Below are 20,729 nucleotides of genomic sequence, written 5' to 3'. Positions count from 1 at the left end.
TTTCGGTATCGCCCGCCCAGATCCGGTCGACTCAAAATAAATAAATAAATAAATAAAATAGGGTTAGCTCAGGTCAAAGGGAGTATCCCAGTTTGTGACCCTTACCCCTTTTTTTTGGGGCCGGGTGACCCGGTCCATTGCCAACCATAGAGAGAGAAGAGAGAGATATCCATGATTAATGGTTTGGAATTTGGAGTGGAGCTTAGGACTTCCATATTAACCGTATTTCCCCTGGCCCTAGCATAACTTTTGTTTCGGTATCGCCCGCCCAGATCCGGTCGACTCAAAATAAATAAAATGGGGCTAGCCCAGGTCAAAGGGAGTATCCCAATTTGTGACCCCTACCCCTTTTTTTTAGGGCCGGGTGACCCGGTCCATTGCCAACCATAGAGAGAGAAGAGAGAGATATCCATGGTTAATGGTTTGGAATTTGGAGTGGAGGGACTTTAGAGTGGGGCTACTGAGTTTGATTAAATAAAATAAAAATAAGTCATGAGATTTCACACTCTTACATTTACTCGTTACTAGTATAGGTGTCTTTTGAGATCTCGAATTTTGGAGAGGAGTTCTCTTCAATTTTGTGTGATCAATTTCATAAAATGGTAAGAATTTTAAAGGAAAATGTTTATATAAGGTTGCAACCTTAAAATATAGAATTACACATGTCTTTCAAAAATCCATCGAAAAAGGTTGTTTTAATGTTGAAAAACCTTCTAAATAATTATCTCGATATCAAGATGTATGAATATGAAAAAAAAAGAAAAAAGATTTTTCGTCTCATAAATAATGCATCTTGCAACATATTATATAGACCTCGATATCAAGATGTACGAATATGAAAAAAAAGAAAAAAAGATTTTAGTCCCATAAATAGTGCATCTTGCAACATATTATCTAGACTGTTCATTTTCAAGATTTTCATACGCTTATAGATTTACTTTATTTTAACTATTTTTGGAGTTTCAAATTTTATAATTAGAGATAAAAATATATTTTAAAATAATTCTAAGATTTTTTTCTCCAAAATTACATGTTATGATCAAATTTGGAGGTGTGCTTTAATTGGATTGTTTAAAGTTGCAACCTTATAAAAGCCACACCCAATTTTAAATGCACTCTTTAAAAGCTTGAAAACACAAAGTTCTAAAATTTAATATAGATAGTTAAAAAACCCTAGTTTGTGGTTTTGAAAATAATTGTGATTCTGAAGATTAAGGGCGGCAATGGGTCGGCTATAGATCAGGTCTGCTGGACCCGGACCCGGGGCCAAGCCCAAATGTATTCGGGTCCAGGTTTTGGACTTGGACCCGACCCATCAAGTCTAAAAGTTGGACCCATACTTGTACCCATCGGGTCCCGGGTCTATCCCATCGGGTCCCGGGTTTGGTCGGGTCCATTGCCACCCTCACTATGAACTTCATTTTTGTGTAGCCTACAATGGTGAACAACATAGAATTAATTTTTGAGGGGTGGGCGATTAGAGAGAGAGAGATTCAAGATCTGGAGCGAGAGCTATGTCTCCAAAAAACTGAGAGAGGGAGAATTGCAAAGAGGGAGGATGGCGATGGGGTTTGGTCGTTTGGGAATTACGGAAAGACAAAAAGTATTAAAATGATTTTAGAGTTGGGGCTTTAGCCTTTGGTAAACTAAAAAATTGGGTCCAGATACTCGTCGGGTTGGGTATAGCAGGACCCATACCCGAACCCAAGACTATCTGGGTATCCTTTATTGGACCTAGACCCTACCCGCGGGTCCAAAACTTGGACCCATTCCCGGACCCACGTCGGTATACCCGGCAGGTATGGGTCAGGTCCTGGTCCATTACCACCCCTACTTAAGTTGACTCATAATTCCATATTCAAAAAAGGAAAATGTTTTAATAGGGTTGCAACCCTATCAAAATAAGTAAAGCCTCACAGCAAAACTCACCAAAAATTACAGTTTTGGCGTTAGAAAACCTTCAAATCAATGATCTCGCCCTTGACCATTATGATTGTAAGAAAAAATTAGGATTTCAAGTACTAAGATAGTATATATTGTGACACATGATCTAGATTGTTTATTTTGCCCTAAAAATAAATGTCACATATCCAAAAGATCTTTACCATTTTATAGCTTCAAATTTCACAGTTGGTGTTAAAATTTGATTTTAAAGCCATCATGGAAGTTTTTGATGCCCAAAGTGTGTTTTTTGGATGATGATTTGGGACGAGGCTTTATTGTTTCATAAATCCTAGGTATTATAGATACTGTGTCCTTCAAAAAATCTTCCTAATTAGCTTTTTCACTTGAGTAGGTAGGCAATTCAATAAGGGTGCAGTTTGCATATGGATGCATCATTAGGTGTAGAGATAAGATGCACCTTCAAATTTTATCATGGTATATAATTTTGATGTAAACTATTTTTTGGATTATCTCAAAATCTATTTTTATATCTGATTATAATAATTTTAAATGTCAAAAATAGTTAAAATCACGTAGATCTATAAATATAATAAATCATGAAAATTGACAGTCTAGATAATATGTTGTAAAATGCATTATTTATGAGACTTCAAATCTTTTTGTGTTTCATAGTCATACATCTCGATATCGAGATGATCAATCGAGGGTTTTTCAACATTAAAACTACCTTTCTCGATAGATTTTTAAGGGGCATCCGTAATTGTAGCTTCCTTATATAAACTTTTTCCATTCAATAAAAAAGAAAAGAAAGTAGACAATATAACGTAATATACATGCTCAAAGGAATAAATGGTGCATTTAGTATAGGGTGGACTTTTAATGCGTCCCAATGAGGGTACAAGGAACTTTGAACCGTTCCAAGAGTATGAGTTGTACTGGGCTTCTCTAGGAGAGGACTCTTTTGTATAGGTCCTTACCAAATTTGTACCAAAACTTTTTATTATATTGAAAGGTATTTTATGAGAGGTCATTTATTTTTGGGAAAAGTTTATATAGAGACGAGGCTCTAAACGATCAAATTAGAGCCTACCTCAAAAATTTCACTAGAAGATGTTTTGATGCCCAAATATCCTCAAATTGATCATCTTGACATCAAGATGCATGGACATAAGAAAAAAATAGATTTCAAGTTTTGGAAATAGAGTATTTTGTAACAAATTTTTGGATCGTCAATTTTCAAGTTTTCACAGATCTATTGATGTACACTATATTTGAAGCTTTAAACTTTATAAATAAAGATGAAAATATATTTTAACGCTATCACAAAGATTTTCCATATTGAAACAATATTTTTGGACACTATTTGAAGGTAGGCTCTAATTTGATTGTTTAATGCCTAGGCTCTGTACAAAGTACACACTTTATTTTTATTACAAAGAGGTCACATGGCTAGTAGTAGCCATTGGATGTCAAATTGGACACCTTTGGTTGTCTTAAACTTCCAAAATTTTCTTTTCGATACTTCAAGTCAAATTAATAACATACTCACAAGCACCCGATTTGAAATCTAACATACAAAATTGATGATGACTTCCTTGTATTCCAAATATAAAATGATATCTTCATGTACATTTCTATAATGAAAAAAAGAAAATTGTTTCTTGCGGGCTGGACCGCATGACTACATATGCGGTCCAAAAAGTATAAAGCATCCATCTTAAAGATGGATGCAAGTAGGTGTTCCATCTAAAAACAATGGAAACTAACAATCCAAATATTTTCTTACTAGAATTATTATTTCTAGTTTTTAAAATTTACTTATTTTTTCATATTCACAATCTCCATGTTAGATATTATATATCCTTCAAAATTAGATTTATTAATAGGCCTGTATTTCTACCTATGCAGGCTTGGCTGCATAGAAACCAGATCCATAAAAAAAATCACCAATTTAAAAATTCAAAGAGAGAATAAAAATTGAATAATGCTTATTTATTTTCTGTATGGTAAGCACTAATCTATACGCAAATATAATGAACTTTAAACAATTAGAAGCAACATATACACAAACACAAGGGAGACAAATAAAAGGAACATGTGCGTGCCCAAACACCAAAAAGGAAATCGTATGTCATCGCTCATGTCTCATCTTTAGAAGAGAGTCTCGTGATAAAAGGATTGTGTGCTCCGGTTTTGCCAGTCATAAGGGCTGGCAATAGGCCACGCAGCTAGACTTGTCGGCCCAGCTCTGAGAAACTAGGTGTGGGCCATAAAATTTGGCCTGAAGATGGGCTTAGGGCCTAGACGAGACTGGTTTAAGGGGGCCCTATATTTTATTTTCTAAACTTTTTCACTATTTATTAGGCCTAATCTAAGAGCCCAACTAGGGGTGGCAATGGACCTGGACAAGACCTAGGACCTGAGGGGTAGACCTAATCAGGGTTTGGGTATGGGTCCAAAAATTGGACCCGACAGGTCGGATCTGGGTCAAGACCTTGGACCCAAACGCTATCCGGGTCTAGGTCTAGGTCCGGGTCTTGGTCTGTTGGGTCCAGGTTTAGGTTTTCAAGCCTCAATATATGAAATATATTTAAATATAGTTAAATATATAGATATTTTAATTTTTAGGTTGGGTCGGATTGGGTCCCAGTCTTGATCCGACATTATATTTTCGAGTCTGGATCTAGGTCCTACATTATATTTTTGGGTCTGGATCCAGGTCCAAGTCTAGGTCCCATATCATTTTTTCGGGTCACCTGGACATGACCCAACCCCGTTGCCACCCCTAGGCCCAACGAGGGCCTCTTTGGCCAAGCTTGAATCTTGTTTGGGCAAGCCTGGCCTGTTGCCTGCCCAACCAACCCTCTCATTTTTAAACTCGAACCACAAAAGGCACCATAGTCAATCATGGAAAGAGATAGACACTGAAAGAGCGAGAGAGATACTAGAGAGAGTGAGAGAGGTACTCTCATCTATGGGTGTTGCTACCAACACTCGTAGTGGCGGGTGTTACCACCAAAACTCATAGTGAGGTTACTTGGATACCACCACCAGTGAATTCCCTCAAACTTAATTTTGAAGGAAGTTCACTTGGCAATCCAGGACCAGCTGGCTATGGTGGTCTGATAATAACTAATTTGGGGCACATTATATTTTCTTGTTTTGGTCTTTGTGGTATAACAACAGTAAATAAGGCAGAAGCACGAGGTTTACTAGAAAGTTTGAAATTATCATGCACTTTGGAAGGGGCATGATTATTTAAGGAAGCTCGGCAAATGTCATTGCCTGGAGTAAGAGAAAGGTCCATATTCTTTAGACATTAAGGACTATTTTTTATCAAATTTAAGATATTTTGTCAATTTTTATGACAGCGGTCCAACATTGTTATAGAGAGGCAAATGACCATATCGATGTTTTCGCCAAAAGATGAGTCTATTAGTTATTTCATTTGAGTAATCTTGCATCTTGTATTTTACATTTGAATATGATAAATCGTACTAACCGTTGAAAAAAAAAAGAGGTGCTCATCTAGCAAACGTGTTCACTTGAGGAATGCAAAACACGACCCGAGATGTGCACAAGCCTAATCCTGGAAAGTCGAGAGGGCAAGCGTGTGCCCCACAAGCCCACAACCCTAAAGAAAAGTATATAGAGAGAGAGAGAGAGGAAGTTGGAAATTGCATGGTAGTGTAATAAAAGTGGAGTAAATAGAAAACATGTGAGAGCCCACCTTGGATTTAATGCCACCCCCCCAACATGACATACCCCACATCCTAACTCCAAGTGGCTTCACTCCTCTCACATCTCATCCCATGCACAATCCCTTTCTCTCACCTCTGTTTTAGTGAAACCCCTTCTCTCTTATTCATATATCTCCTTTGAAACGGCGGAACATGACTCATATAACCGACATTATTCAGATTGACGGAACATTGACTCGTGTAGCAGATCTCAAATAATTAGAATAAAATTTTGAAAATGATGATGATGATTTCTCTTACTAAAAGTTTAAAATGATGTTTGAAACTCCTATCTATCATTGCCAACTTGAAAAAGGGGCTCTCAAGTAACGTTACATTCAATCAAAATCAAACTTATTAAATACAATATGATTCTATTAAATACAAAGAGTATTATGATAACAATAACAAGAAATAAGTATGTTACACCAGCGTATCCAACCCTCAAAAACTGCAGCATTGATGCCTCCCTCTTTCCTTATTTTTGTTCACATAATGCCCTCCAGCCTTGTTTTCCTCTCTTTCTCTATCTAGTTTTCTCCCACTTTCTCTCTCTAGTTTTCCTTCTTTTGTTGTGTTTATTGTGTGGTGTCTTAGGATAGGAGAGATCAATTGTGAATGGGAGTTTTTCTCCTTGCAGGGGAGTAATCCATTCCTGCAATATCGACAAGGTCATCTGGAAGAGGGTCATTTGATGAGAACTTTTGGTATTCCTCCCCAACTCCTCCTTTCTTCTTCATTGAAGAGAGAGAACGTCTCTCCATTCCCCCATTTCCCAATTCCTTTCTCTTTGAATCATCACTCTGTAAATTATCACAATTATCATTGCAACTTAGAGAGAGAGATAATTGCACATTTAGTGCTTAACTCTTTAGAGAGAGAGATAAATAATAGGACTTGTAGTGCTTAACTCTTTAGAGAGAGATATGAAAATGGAGCAATGGTCGAGAGAGAGAGATAATTGGACTTGCAGTGCTTTAAATCTTTAGGGAGAGAGATAATTGGACTTGTAGGGCTTAACTCTTTAGAGAGAGAGAGAGAGGTAATTGGACTTGTAGGGCTTAACTCTTTAGAAAGAGAGAGAAGTGATAATGGAGCAAAGGTAGAGAGAGAGAGAGATAATTGGACTTGTAGTGCTTAATGCTTTAGGGAGAGAGAGATAATTGGACATGTAGTGCTTAACTCTAGAGAGAGAAAGAGAGAGAGAGAGAGAGAGAGAGAGAGCTGGTTGGGGAGGCGAGGGGCTTGGTCATGTTCAGTTGAGAAGGTAAGTCATGTTCAGTACGTCAAATCACAAAGATAGAAGATTGGTCACCTCAGTTTTTGCAATCACATTGTGAAAAGGTCGTATACAGTCCTTTGATATACAAATAATTGAAGTTCTAATGTTAACTCTTTAGGGTGGGGTGGGGTGTAGAGAGAGAAATGGATAGAGAGAGAGAAGGGTGGGAATCTTCAGCATGTCAAAATCACATAGCAAAAGAATGGTCATTTCAGTATGTGAAATCAGAGACAAAAGGATTGGTCATCTTCAGTTTGATCAATAATTTAGAGAGAGAGAGAGGGTTGGCCAGCTTCAGTATACATAGAGAGAGAAAGAGGTTTCTGCAGTCCACAGAGAAGCAAGAAAGAAAAGCATGGCTCTCTTTCGCTGAGAGAAAGAAAAGATAAAATGTGTTGGAGAGAGAATAGAAGGAGAAAGGAATTGTCCTCTGCCCATCACATCTCTCGAGTACAAACCTTCCATTTGCCTTAATGGGACACAGAATGATAGCACAGAGGAGAGAGAAGATTCAAAATACCAGCTTTTTATGCATAAACTCACCCAATTCTAGAGAGATTCTTAAATGGTTACCACTTAACTTAAGATCAAAATCCAATTTAATGGCGCTTAGAGGAGAGAGAGAAAATTGAAAATATCAGCTTTTTATGCACAAAATCCCACTCATAGAGAGAGAGAAAAAGAGCTAGAGAGAGACAGAGATTAATCTTCAACGCTTACCACTTTACTCGTTAGATCAAAATCCAATTGAATGGAGCTTATCTTGTTCAGGAGTTTTCTACTGTTTCCTGCACCAGGAACATAAACAAAAAACAAAGGAACAATCCTTTCAACATCTTCCTTTGTGCAACTAACTGACTGTTACAAATGTTTTCTAGAGAGAGAGAGCTTAAAAAACTTTTCAATGGTGTCTAGGATTATGAATTTTTGGTCTAGAATAATCGGCATGAAAGCCTGGTTGCATGTGCTCCACCCCTCTAACTGGCCTAAATAAACTAACCCTTCTACCCTTTAAGCTCTTCCACTCGCTCTCTTTGATTCTAGGGTTTGAATCTGCACCTGTAACTGGCTTTCGAACATCAATCTCTTCTTCTGCAACTCTTCTTCTCTCTTTAAAACCCACCCATTTCTTCACCTGCACCAATTCATCACATCAGTTTACACATCTCTCTCTCTCTCTCTCTCTCTCTCTCTCTCTAAAATTGAATATCCAATGATTCACACACTGACTCAACATAAATAACCCAGTACTCACAGCGATTCCCCTAGAGAGAGAACGCTTCAACTCCATATTCAAACTCAAACCTGAAAAAAAAACACCAATCCAAAAAGCATTCAACAATCACAACTACAAATGTCACAGGATAATTGCAATAAAAGCTTCTAACAAAAATAAATGGAGTATTCATGTTGTTTTCAGTACCTTGGGCTGTGGCCATGGAGCACAAGAAAAGGAGAGAGAGTATCTCAGCACGCCTCATTCTGTCAGTTCTAGAGAGAGAAAGACAAGTTCTAGAGAGAGAAAGAGAGAGAGATTATTAAAAGGCTTCAGAGAAGGTGCCAATGGGAAGGTAGAGTTGATATTGTTGCAGGTAGAGGGAGAAAATAATAAGAAGGTTCTTGTGGAAGTAGAGATTTATAGAGAGAGAAAGAATGGTGCAGGGAAGTGCGGGAATATCTGCTCCTTGGCCCATTAAATATGTCTTCGCGCCCTCCCTTAGACGCCTCATTTAATTTTGGGTGTCAATACCATTTATCATGTAGACATAGAAAGAGAAAGTTACGCTCTGGGGTTCCCAATTTGCCCATCCTTTCGGCATCTATTTTCATTGGAGATCCTCACATTTTTTTTCATGCGGGATTTCTACTGGAGGTGACAAAACCCCGTGGTCTACAGTTTTGGATTCGGACCCGACGTTTCAATCCAAAAATTGGACTTATACCTGACCCGTGGGCTGTGGGCTGTGGGCTGTGGGCTTCTTTTTTTTCTTTTTCTTTTTTTTTCTCTTTTTTTTACCATCATCTACTCATATTATGGCATAACATTTATGAATACCCACATTGCATAATAATTGAAAATTTCTAAGAAACATACATATTGACAACACTAATACCCATATAATATATACCCATATTATTCGGGTATGGTACGGGTCAGGTTTGGTTGGACTCGATCCCTATCCCGACCTTTTGGGTCCAAAATTTGGACCCATACCCGAACCCAAGGTCGGGTCTGCCGGTAGGGTCCCAAGTCTAGCTGGGTTCATTGCCATCCCTAGATAAAACTACCAAAAATGACCTTATCAAGAGATAATTTGCAGTTAGGCTATAAATACTTGTAAATCTTGGAAATAGATTGTCTAGATAATAGTTTCAAACTGTTTGAAAATACATCTCAATGTTTGGAATTAAAATTCATTTTTTCTATATCTATACTGGTTGAGATGATCAATTGGAAGGTTTTTTATCATCATTAAGAGAAAAAAAAGAAGTTGATAAATTAGCAATACTTGATCTTTGCAAAATGACCATATTCCTTACTTATTGCACATCATACAGACAACATATTTGTTAGTTAGAGTTCGCAATGGGTTAGGTGGCCAGGATCGACCCAGTCAGTTTGCCCCTAAAAAACTAAGGCCTAGGCTGTAAAATGTGGCTCGATGTTAGGGTCAGGCCGCGCTTGGGCCATGGTCAGCCCGGATCAGCTGAGCCCTGCCCAGTCTGGGCTTTCTTTGATTTTCTTTTATTTTTATTTTATTTGGCCCAGCCTTAGGGCCTAAGCCTCTTTGGATTAGTCAGTGCCTAGCCAGCCTGGGCCGGTCCTATGGGGATTGGTGCCATGCTGTCCCAGCCCATTGCAGGTCATGTGCCCCGCATTTGTTGTGAGCCAATTTTAGGAGCTCCAGTTACTCTCTCAGGGTGGGGTGGTATTAGTAATTACACATATTGCTGAGGAATAATTATGTAAATATTTATGGGAGTAGGACCGCAATGCTTGGCTCGCTTTTTCTTTTCCAGGGGCTTCCTCCGCACGTACGAAAATCATAAAAGACATGTTGCTATTCTGACCTTGTCTTTTCACTTTTTCCAATATTACTCCTCCCTCGCTTTCAGTATTTTAGATGCCAAAAGAGTTTATACTCCCAGTGGAGTATACTGTCCACTTAATCCCTTGAATAAAACCAAATATAGGAATAGTTATAGGTCTCTAAATTTTGGGGATAAAACCTCATAAAGAAAAAAAAAAAAATCTTAATAGAAATCTCTATGTACTAGAAAGGGAAAATTTTTGAAAGGGAAAATTTAAGTGTCAAAAAAACTCAAATTTAAAAAAAGAGAAATTCTGAAATAATTGTCTAGTGATTCCCAATTTTTCATACTGAAAGAATCTCAGAGTAGGCCTTTAAGTGAGAGAGTAGATACACATTATCCTCCCATAGGACCATAGTATACTTCTAGAATTTCACACGTCTTCCCCTTACCGTAACTTTCTTTGCACTACACGAGCGAGCATACTGTATATGTACTTGGACGTATTTATTATTCTTTGGAACTTAAATTTTGGTATCTACTTTATCATCACATGACCATTCTATAAAGGAAAATTTGAGATTTGATCTTTAAAAATTTGGATGGTCTCTGCTCAACCTAGGAATGTTATTTTTTAAGGCAAATGTTATAGGACTTCTTCCTTTTGTTTTTTAAGGGTGGTGGTAAATGACTAGGTTACATCCTCAAATTTGAAGTTTTAGAACTTAAGTTTGGTATCCACTTTATCATTATATGAGTATCCTAAAAGAGAAAATTGTGAAGGATATAGTGACTACATAAAACTCCGGTTGCACATCTCCACTTTGTCCATCCAGCTTTAATTTTATGTGCAACATCTTCCCCGATCTCTTTATTTTTCTGGATTATCGACCCAATATATCGAAAAAAAAAAAATTTAAATATTTTTAGCCCTCAATCTTAACAATTTCCTCGTCTCTACTCCTATTATTACTAAACTTACATTTTTATTTGCTCCATTATAGTCCAGTAAATTTTAAAACATTTATATTTTAGAGCATCCAAGTTTTAACTTTATATTAATGTCATTTTGGGTCTCATCGATCAAAACTATGTCATCTAAGAACAACATACTCATAGTACCTCATCTTATAGGTGTCTAGTTAAATTGTCCATAACTAAGACAAATAAGTATAGGATCAATGTTGACTATTGATTTAAACCTATTGTTACTGAAAACTCACTCGTCTCTCCACTAGTTGTTCGTATCCTAGTTAGCGCCCCCTCATACATATATCTTACCAAGTCGATGAAGTGTCTGGAGACTGCTTTCTTTTCTAATACCCACCAAATCAAGGTACTCTCTCATAAGCTTTCTCTAAATTAATAAATACTATGTGGAGGTCATTTCCATTCACCCTAAACTTCTCATTCAGTTGTCTAATACGAAAATAGCCTTAGTAGTTGACCTCCCTAGTATAAAATTGAATTGGTTTTCTTTTATACTTGTTTTATACTATATTTATTACTCAATCACTCACACCACAACTTTATAGTATGGCTCATAAGTTTGATCCCTCGATAATTCGTATAATTCTATATGTCTCATTTGTTCTTGTAAATAGGTATTACAGAAGTTTTCCTCTATTCGTCTGGTATTTTTTTTGTTCTCAATACATTGTTGAACAACTTGGCCAACCAATCAATACCAATCTCCCCATGTACTTCGAAATCTCTATGGGAATACCATCTGATTCTTAAATGTTTCCCTATCTTCGTTCTCTTCAAAGCTTGTTTTATTTCTAATATCCTAATCCTACAAAATGTATCTACGACCTCCACTTTCATTTGTGCCAACAGTTCTTTCTACCACTATGTTCCCATTTTATTCATTATTTAATCATTTATGAAAATAAACTCTCCACTTTTCATTGATATCTTCATCCTTCACCAATATCTTTAATCCTACACTTTTCGTCTATCAGTTTTGCCAATTTGAAGGCACCATTTTCATCTTTTTCAACTTCTGTTGTTAGATATATGCCAAAATATATGTTCCTCTTCTTTCCAATAATCTAACCTCATTATTTTAAGAGTGCGGTTTGTATAGAGCCTAGGCTCTAAATAATCAAATTAAAACCTACCTTCAAATAGTGTCGAGAAATGTGGTTTCAATATTGGAAATCTTTATGATAGCTTTAAAATATATTTTCATCTTTATTTATAAAGTTTAAAGCTTCATAAATAGTATAGAGCGTCATATCTATAAAAACTTGAAAATCTTGAAAATTGACGGTCCAAAAATGTATTACAAAATATACTATTTCCAAAACTTGAAATCCATTTTTTTTCCATGTCCATTCATCTTGATGTCTAGATGATCAATTTGAGGATATTTGGGCATCAAGACAATCGCTTCTAGTGAAATTTTTGAGGTAGGTTCTAATTTGATTGTTTGGAGCTTTGGCTCTATATAAAATTTTCCCTTATTTGAAAGGAAAAAATTTATATAGAGCCGAGGCTTTAAATAATCAAATTAGAGCCCACCTCAAAAATTTTACAAGAATAGGTTGTTTTGATTCCCTAATATCTTCAAATTGATCATCTCGACATCACGATGCATGGACATGGGAAAAAATAGATTCCAATTTTTTGGAAATAGTGCATCTTGTAATGCATTTTTGGACCGTTAATTTTCAAGATTTTCAAGTTTTCATAGATCTATTGGATCTATGCTACTTTTGAAGCTTTAATTTTTTTAATTAAAGATAAAAATACATTTTAAGGTATCACAAAATTTCTAATATTAAAAGCATATTTCTCGACGCCATTTGAATGTGCTCTTTTCTTTGATTGTTTAGAGCGTCGGCTCTATAGAAACCGCACCCTATTTTAAATATACTTTTTCCCCCTCCATTGGAAAATAAAATACGGGACTCATTTGGAAATAAGAGAGAAAGTAGGGGCAAGAATACAAAATGGAGGACGGTCGCTGAGACATTTAATACAAGGATCATGAATATGCCACGTCATCACATTCTAAGCCCCTCCAATCTCTCTCTCTCTCTCTCAAGAGACAGAAGCCAACGTGACGGGAGCAGCGTTACCCCAAAACCAGGGGACAGCGGACTTAAATTTGACGGTGACATCTTAGTCGCCGTTTGCTGACATCACTGTACCTAGTGGGGTGCACTCCACGTGGACGTCCCTCTCTCTTGCAGACGTGGACAATCCCTCCACGTGTCTATCGCCGGTTCACGCGCTCTGCTCCTCCTTTCTCAGACCACAAAACACCCTCGGGCCCACTTGTCCGGGCCTGCAAGAGCTATTTTTCTAAGGGCAATATATTCTTTTTTTTTTAAATAATAATAATAATTGAGACTTCTTGTTTTTATATTCGGAAAAACAATAGTAATTGGGAGTTGGGTTTTTGTTTGGAGTTTTTAGGGTTTCATTTTTTTTATTCTCTAACAAACCTAACCCTCGGATCCATTGCTGCAAGTTCCTAAGTTCAAGTCCCTATGTTTCAACCCTTGAAGGCCATAAAGCTCCCAAGTTTTAGGGTTTTGTGTATAACTTAGAGTAGAATATCGAGATCTAGGGTTTCATGCTCTTTATTCTTTTTATCATTACTAGAAAGATTGGGGCATTAATTTATTTGATAAATAACTGGTGTTTGGTGTAAAGTTTGTGTATTACTCTTTCTATATTTAGTAATTAAGATATTATTTCAAAAAGAAAAAAGTTTATATAAGGTTGTAACCTTAAAATATAGAATTACAGATGCACTTCAAAAATCTATCGGAAAGTTGTTTTAATGTTGAAAGACCCTCTAATTGATCATCTTGATGTCAAGATGTATGAATATGAAAAAAAAAAAAATTTGAGTCCCATAAATAGTGCATCTTACAACACATTATCTAGACCGTCTATTTTCAAGATTTTCATATGTCTATAGATCTATTTTAACTATTTTGGAATTTAAAATATATGAAAATAGATTTTAAGATAATTTTAAGAAATTTTTACAACAAAATTACATATTATGATAAAATTTGGATGTGTGCCTTAATTGGATTGTTTAAAGTTGCAACCTTATAGAAACTGCATCCTTTCAAAAAAAAATATACTACTAATTAAGATAAGATGCAGTGTTTACAATCCCTAGGCTCTCTGAAAAACAAAGTAAAGCCTCACTTAAATCTTCACCCGGAAAGCACTTTGGGCATCGAAAATCTCCATGATGCTCAAAAATAACTTCCAATGAAGACTATGAAATTTGAAGCTAAAAAATGGTGCAAATATTACGGATCCGTGACCAATTATTTTTATGGGAAAATAGACGATCCAGATAATGTGTATAATATATACTTATTTTAAAGCTTGAAATCCTTAATTTTTTTCACAACCATAATGATGAACGCGAAGATGATCGATTTTAAAGCTGTAATTTTGATAAATTTTAAAATGAGGCTTTACTTAGTTTGTAGGATTGCAGCTCTACAAAACATTTTCCATTAAGATATTAGGGTTTCCATGCTTGGGTTGAAACATCAAATTTATTGGCATTTTTATCTATTTATAGTAAAAAGGCTTAGCATAGTTGAGCTCATATCGACTTTTGAGGATTCTTGTCTAATATTAGTTAAAATATTTAGGGCAGGTTTACTATAGTAGTAGTAAAATATTCAAAGATTGTATGCTAGTGGTTTTGCAAACCTTTTGGAGTCTTTTGAATAGTAATAAAAAATTGGTGTGAGTTTGTTTATTTTAAAACAGTACTAAATTTAGGGGTATGTTGTTAGTGCGAGTAGCAAAAAGATGTTGGCGAGCCACTAAGAGATGTTTGTGCTACACGTGTGAGAAACAGAAAGACAATAACTAATGGAATAAATAGAGATTTGGCGGCATTTTCAACAAATTTGAAAGAGGTTTTAGATTGAGGGACTATTTTATTTTATTTTAACATAAGGAATAATTCGCAAGCATCTACGTTATGGGAATCAGAATGATTATTGGACTATTGAGGGGTTTGTTCTAGTTAAAATCAGTCTGACTGTTAATCAAACCATTCGAGTAAATTTTTAAGAAAATAAAATTAACAAATATTAAGTCTTAAATATAAAATATATGACAAAAATAAGTTGCTCAACATTATTTAATTGATCGAATCGGTCAAGACTGGCTACTCCAATAGGTTTAGCTGTGATTGTATATAATTTTCAATTAAAATAATTTTTACTTTGAATCAGACCAGCCAAACCACCGAACAAACGAGCTGATCTGATTTGGTATTGATAACCATGGGAAGGATATTTCATTTGATTGGAAAGTGTGATGCTACTCCTTTCGAAACGTTTTCTTGTATTAACAAGTTATAGGGGTCTTTTTGTTTCCTTTCAAGGATTTTTTTTATTTTTGTCTTTGAGATCCTAGCATGTAACAAAGCAAACCTTATAGATGTTGCCACCCCAAATTAAACATTAACCACATTAGGACCATAGGCAACCACCTTTTTACAAGACAAAAGCTTATTCCAAATCCAAATATTCTAATTTCCCAATCTTTACATCGCATGTTGGTCAAGTCCAAGACCATCGCATTTCTTACGGTAAGTTTGTCTCATGCATGTCTCAAAACTCGTATCGATAGGGTCGATCTTTCACCTATAGATCTGTGTCGGATTGATCGGCGATTCAGATCGAATTTGGATTGGTCCGAATCAATGATCCAAAAAATATTAAAAAATAAATGAAGTAAAATAAAAAATTAAAATATGGATTTGTGGGGTGAGAATTTAGATGGATCCTAAGAAAACATTGTATAAGTTTTAAAAATAAAAAAAATATATATTTAACAGGTGTTTTAGGAGGAATTTGGTGAGGATCCACATCATCTAATAATTGATTCAGTCCTGATTGATTTCCATCTGAATTAGTGATTAGGATTGCAAATCGCCAGGTTTTAAACTCTGAATAAATGAAATAAAATAAAAAAATTAACATATGGATTTGTGGGGTAGGGATTTAGATGGGTCTTAAGAAAACATTGTATAAGTTTTAAAAAGAAAATTAAAAATATATAACAAGTGTTTTAAGAGGAACTTGGTGGGAATCCATACCCGATTGATTCCCATCTGAATCTGCAATTAGGATCGCAAATCGCCAGGTTTTAAATGTTGATCTCATGTGAAAGCACTTTTCAGGGCCTTGAAAAAAATTGTTCATTATAAGGGCTATCTCATCAGTGTAAGAAAGCATATTCACACATACAATCGAAGAATTGCTCTTTCACAAAAATACAAAACGTAATGGGAAGGTTGGGAAAATGCTCTTTCATGTGCTAGTATAACTGCCACTTTCCTGGAAAACAAATATGGGAAAGATGTACCCCAAGGTGAAGGAAGTCATTCTCTACCCTTTCATGATCTTCTATGTTCATCATAAATTTAAGAGAAAATTATTGGCTTCCTCCAATATACAAAACACCCTACAAATAGTTTTGATACGATATTATTAATCCCATTATTCTTTATTTTGTACCTAACACGTAAGTAAAAAGGGGTTTTTTTTTTTTTTTATCAAAATGTCTCTCCATTTTAACCAACGTTTCCAAAATATGACGCCCCAACATTTGCCAATTCGACACAAAAATATACCGGACCGCCTTCTGACAAAAAGTGCTGATCCGACACAAACTATGCCAAACCAGTTTTTTATATTCAAATTTTGTTGGTCTAACAAAAAATGAGTCAGACTGGCTTATTTTGAAATTGTGCTGGTCTAGAACATTTTGCGTCAGGCGTCAGATCAACTTCTATATTCAAGTTATGCCAAAGTGTCGGACTAACCAAGATAGACAAAGTAGGAAACATGAGTTAACATGAGGGTAGTTAGTCTGAAAAATGAAGAGTTTTAAGGTTAATAGTGTGGTATGAAAAAAAAAAATGGGAGATAAAGAGGAGGTGGATACAAAAAATAGTCAGTATTGAAATTAATAGTGGGATTAAAAGTGCAAAACTCAAGTTTAAACCTCATGTATCCCAATGCTCTCATGTGCAGTGGCCTGACAACCCAATTCAATTTGCATGAATGAGATCCAAAGGGTTTGAAAAGCTTGTTTCTTTCACAGAAGAAGCCAAGCCCTTCAATAAGAGAGAATTCAAGATCATCTACAAATCAATGGTCACGATTTAATCCATAGAAAACGTGATTGGAAATGTATATAACGGCCTTAAGGTGGTCCACAACCCATTTGGGTCACACGTGGAACATGAGTAGTTGCAAATTGTGAATGGTAAGAAACAGAGGGCAGTTAAAATGTTGACTTTGGGCCATGTCTGTTTGCTAAGAAAACATGGGATGGCCACCTTTTAGGGCTTAGGGGTTGGCACCCCACTCTTTTGTGTCAAGACCATACACATGGCTTTCATATAACTTTCACATGCTTTCTTCAATTTTGCCTTCTTTCTTTTGAATTTGTTGCAGACATCCCTCTTGGAAGGGTGTGGGCCTACGTGCTCTCTCTCTCTCTCTCTCTCTCTCTCTCTCTCTCTCTCTCTAGACATCCCTCTTTGGAGGTGTGGGGCTATGTGTGCTCTCTCTAGGGTGTGGGGCTATGTGCTCTCTCTCTTTGGAGGGTGTGGAGCTAAGTGCTCTCTCTCTCTAGAGGGTGTGGAGCTATGCTTTCTCTCTCCCTTGTGTGGTTTGGAGGGTGTGGGGCTACGTGCTCTCTCTCTCTCTCTCTCTAAGTCTTGGAGTTTGGAGAAGTAAGAAAGAGCCCTTTATGAGGGGGAAAGGTGGCCATTTGTTTGTTCATCAAGCCATGTTACCCTAATTAGACAACAAAGATTGCTTGGGTCATGACAATGTGGAGACCCTTGTCGATCCTCAACAAATCCAAGTTATGGGGGTGTTGGTGCCGGTGATCCTCTGGGGGAGCATTGCTTTTAAGAGATGCCAAACTCTCTCTCTCACACACACAAGAATTCTCTCAACAGAGATCCTAGATCTCTCGAGAAAGCTCGGTCTCTCTCTCTCACACAGACAAGAATTCTCTCTCAAGAAAGCTCTCTCTCTCTCACACACACGCACACAAGAATTCCCTCATGAAATCTCTCTCTCTCTCTATCTCTCTCATACACACAAAAGAATTAACTCATTAAATCTCTCTCTCTCATACACACAAAAGAATTAACTCAATAAATCTCTCTCTCTCTCTCACACAAAAGAATTAACTCAATAAATCTCTCTCTCTCTCTCACAAAATAATTAACTCAAGAAAGCTTTCTCTCTCTCTCTCATACACACACAAAAAAATTAACTCAATAAATCTCTCTCTCTCTCACACAAAATAATTAACTCAAGAAAGCTCTCTCTCTCTCTCACACAAAATAATTAACTCAAGAAAGCTCTCTCTCTCACACACACATACACACACAAAAGAATTAACTCAATAAATCTCTCTCTCTCTCTCACACAAACTAATTAATTCAAGAAAGCTCTCTCTCTCTCTCTCTCTCACGCATACACACACAAAAGAATTAACTCAAGAAAGCTCTCTCTCTCTCTCTCTCTCTCTCTCTCATGCACATAAAAGAATTTATCTCTCTCTCTCTCACACACACACACAAAAGAATTAACTCAAGAAAACTCTCTCTCTCACACACACACAAAGAATTAACTCAAGAAAGCTCTCTCTCTCTCTCATACGCACAAAAGAATTAACTCAATAAATCTCTCTTCTCTCTCACACACACAAAAGAATTAACTCAAGAAAACTCTCTCACACACAAACACACAAAAAGAACTAACTCAAGAAAGATCTCTTTCTAATTTGACGATTGATGAGAGCTGAGATGATGGGGATTGCAAGTCGCAATTCGACCATTTCAATGCTGCATGTTTTCTTTGGTCTCATTCCTTGAAATTCCCAAATTATTTAGCCTCATAATTCCAAATATGTGCTCTAAAGTTTTGTTGTCTTTAAGTGAAATTAGAATCCAAAAAACAAAGAGAAGAGTTACGATCATTTTCGACAAAATTTTTCCATATTAATACTGTTGTCTTGGTCAAATTTGACCGTTCTATCTCAACATAAAGAGATACTTTGAATTGATCCATAGATTTCGTCCATGCAATCATACTCCTACAAATGAAACAAAAGGGTATGGAAACAAAAACCAAAAAATGGGCCCAATGTGTTAAAAAAAAATAGATTCAAAGAATGGCTAATCTTATCCTTGATATCTTAGATAGTATTTTTAGTTATTCTTTATAATTAAAATAAATTTAATCTACTCAACGGTTTTTACTTATTTAGAGAAGCAAAAGTATTCTATATGCCACTAGGTATAGAAAATTTATATATGCCACCGCTCTCCGAGCAGTCTGTTCTGTATGGATGGCTGAGATGATCTCAATCATAATCTCATGCCTAAATACTATTTTATTTTTAACTTTGTCATATAAATCATACGGATACCAAATTTGGGGCATCCAATCCCTCTCATTGGCTTGCACCTACAAAAAATATCAGAAAAATATTCTTTAATAAATAAAATGATCAACATAGTCCTAAAAGTTTTAAGGCCAGTTGGTATTTTATTTTTTTAAAAAAAAAATTAAATTTTTTTTTTAGGTGCACCCAATTGAGCTGATCACATGCATGAAATTTTATATTCAAATGATTTGTAGAAAAAATTAAAAATAAAGTCCTTTAAGCCTTGAAATGGTCAAGGCTCCCTCGTGATAGTATGGCTGAAGGTATCTCAAACGTTCATTCAGATCCAGTAGCCAAGACATATATAAATTATTTAAGCCTAGTGGTATATAGAAACCTCACTTTAGAACAATTTATTATACGAGCAAATTAGCAAAATCGTATCTTCTACTCTTGGACCAAATTTTAGGAGCATCTGAATTTCCAAATTGTATTACATCTGGGGCATTGATTTATGCAGGCATTAGTTATTTCTGCTGAAAAATCTTAAGGAAAATTGTTTCATGTGGGCCGGACCGCATTTCTACATATGCGGTCCAGAAAGTGTAAAGGATCCATCTCAAAAATGGATGCAAGTAGGTGTTCCATCTAAACACAATAAAAATTAACAGTCCAAATGTTTTCTTACTAAAATTATTATTTTTATTTTTAAAATTTATTTATTTATTCATATTCATGATCTTCATATTAGAGATTACATATCTTTAAAAATTATGTCTTAAAATCCATCTCAAAACTAGAATTATTAAGAAGTCCGCATCTCTACATATGCGGACCTGGCCGCATAGAAACCGTGTCCAAATCTTAAATAGGTTGCAAAAAAATTTCTCTCAAAAGTAACTGAAATTACAAAGATCCATCCTTTGCTCTATTTAGTCGGTGGTTGGCCATTGCAACACTACATCTCAAGTTTGAATCCTACTACTCACCTATCCTAAAAACTTAAGAGTGAGGTTTATATAAGGTGCCTTTTAAATTTTTTTCTTGAGATGTAGTTTTGGTATCAGAAACCTTACAATAAGTTGAAAATCTATCTGTATCCCTAGTTACTTAATTTAAAATTTTAAAATAGTACAAAAGATTGGATCTATAAATAATTAAAAATCTTGAAAATAGATGGTCATGATAGTTTATTACAAAATGCATCATTTTTAGGACTTGATATCCTTTTTTTTCTTTTTTTCTTTCATTTCTATACATCTCGAGGTTGACATGATTAGCTGGAGGGTTTTCCAACATTAAAACACTCTTTTCTAGATGATTTTTTATATGCACCTTATTTCAATAGT

General features: G+C 35.7%; 1 protein-coding gene across 1 annotated transcript; it reads right to left on the bottom strand.

Moving 5' to 3' along the window:
- Window positions 1-5,919: 5,919 nt before the first annotated feature.
- LOC18442520 (uncharacterized) lies at window positions 5,920-8,770 on the bottom strand. The gene is made up of 5 exons (XM_006852736.4): window positions 8,351-8,770; window positions 8,183-8,232; window positions 7,987-8,062; window positions 7,648-7,715; window positions 5,920-6,448 (listed from the first exon to the last, which is right to left on the bottom strand). The coding sequence occupies exons 1-5, from the start codon at window positions 8,406-8,408 to the stop codon at window positions 6,254-6,256; spliced, it is 447 nt and encodes a 148-aa protein (XP_006852798.1). The 5' UTR covers window positions 8,409-8,770; the 3' UTR covers window positions 5,920-6,253.
- Window positions 8,771-20,729: the final 11,959 nt, after the last annotated feature.

The sequence above is a fragment of the Amborella trichopoda genome, chromosome 13 (genome assembly GCF_054954075.1).
Source record: "Amborella trichopoda isolate Santa Cruz 75 chromosome 13, AtrichopodaSantaCruz75HAP2 v2.0, whole genome shotgun sequence".
NCBI classification, from domain to species: Eukaryota; Viridiplantae; Streptophyta; class Magnoliopsida; order Amborellales; family Amborellaceae; genus Amborella; species Amborella trichopoda.
Note: the sequence above shows the minus strand (reverse complement) of the source record. Positions and strands in the feature narration are given on the sequence as shown.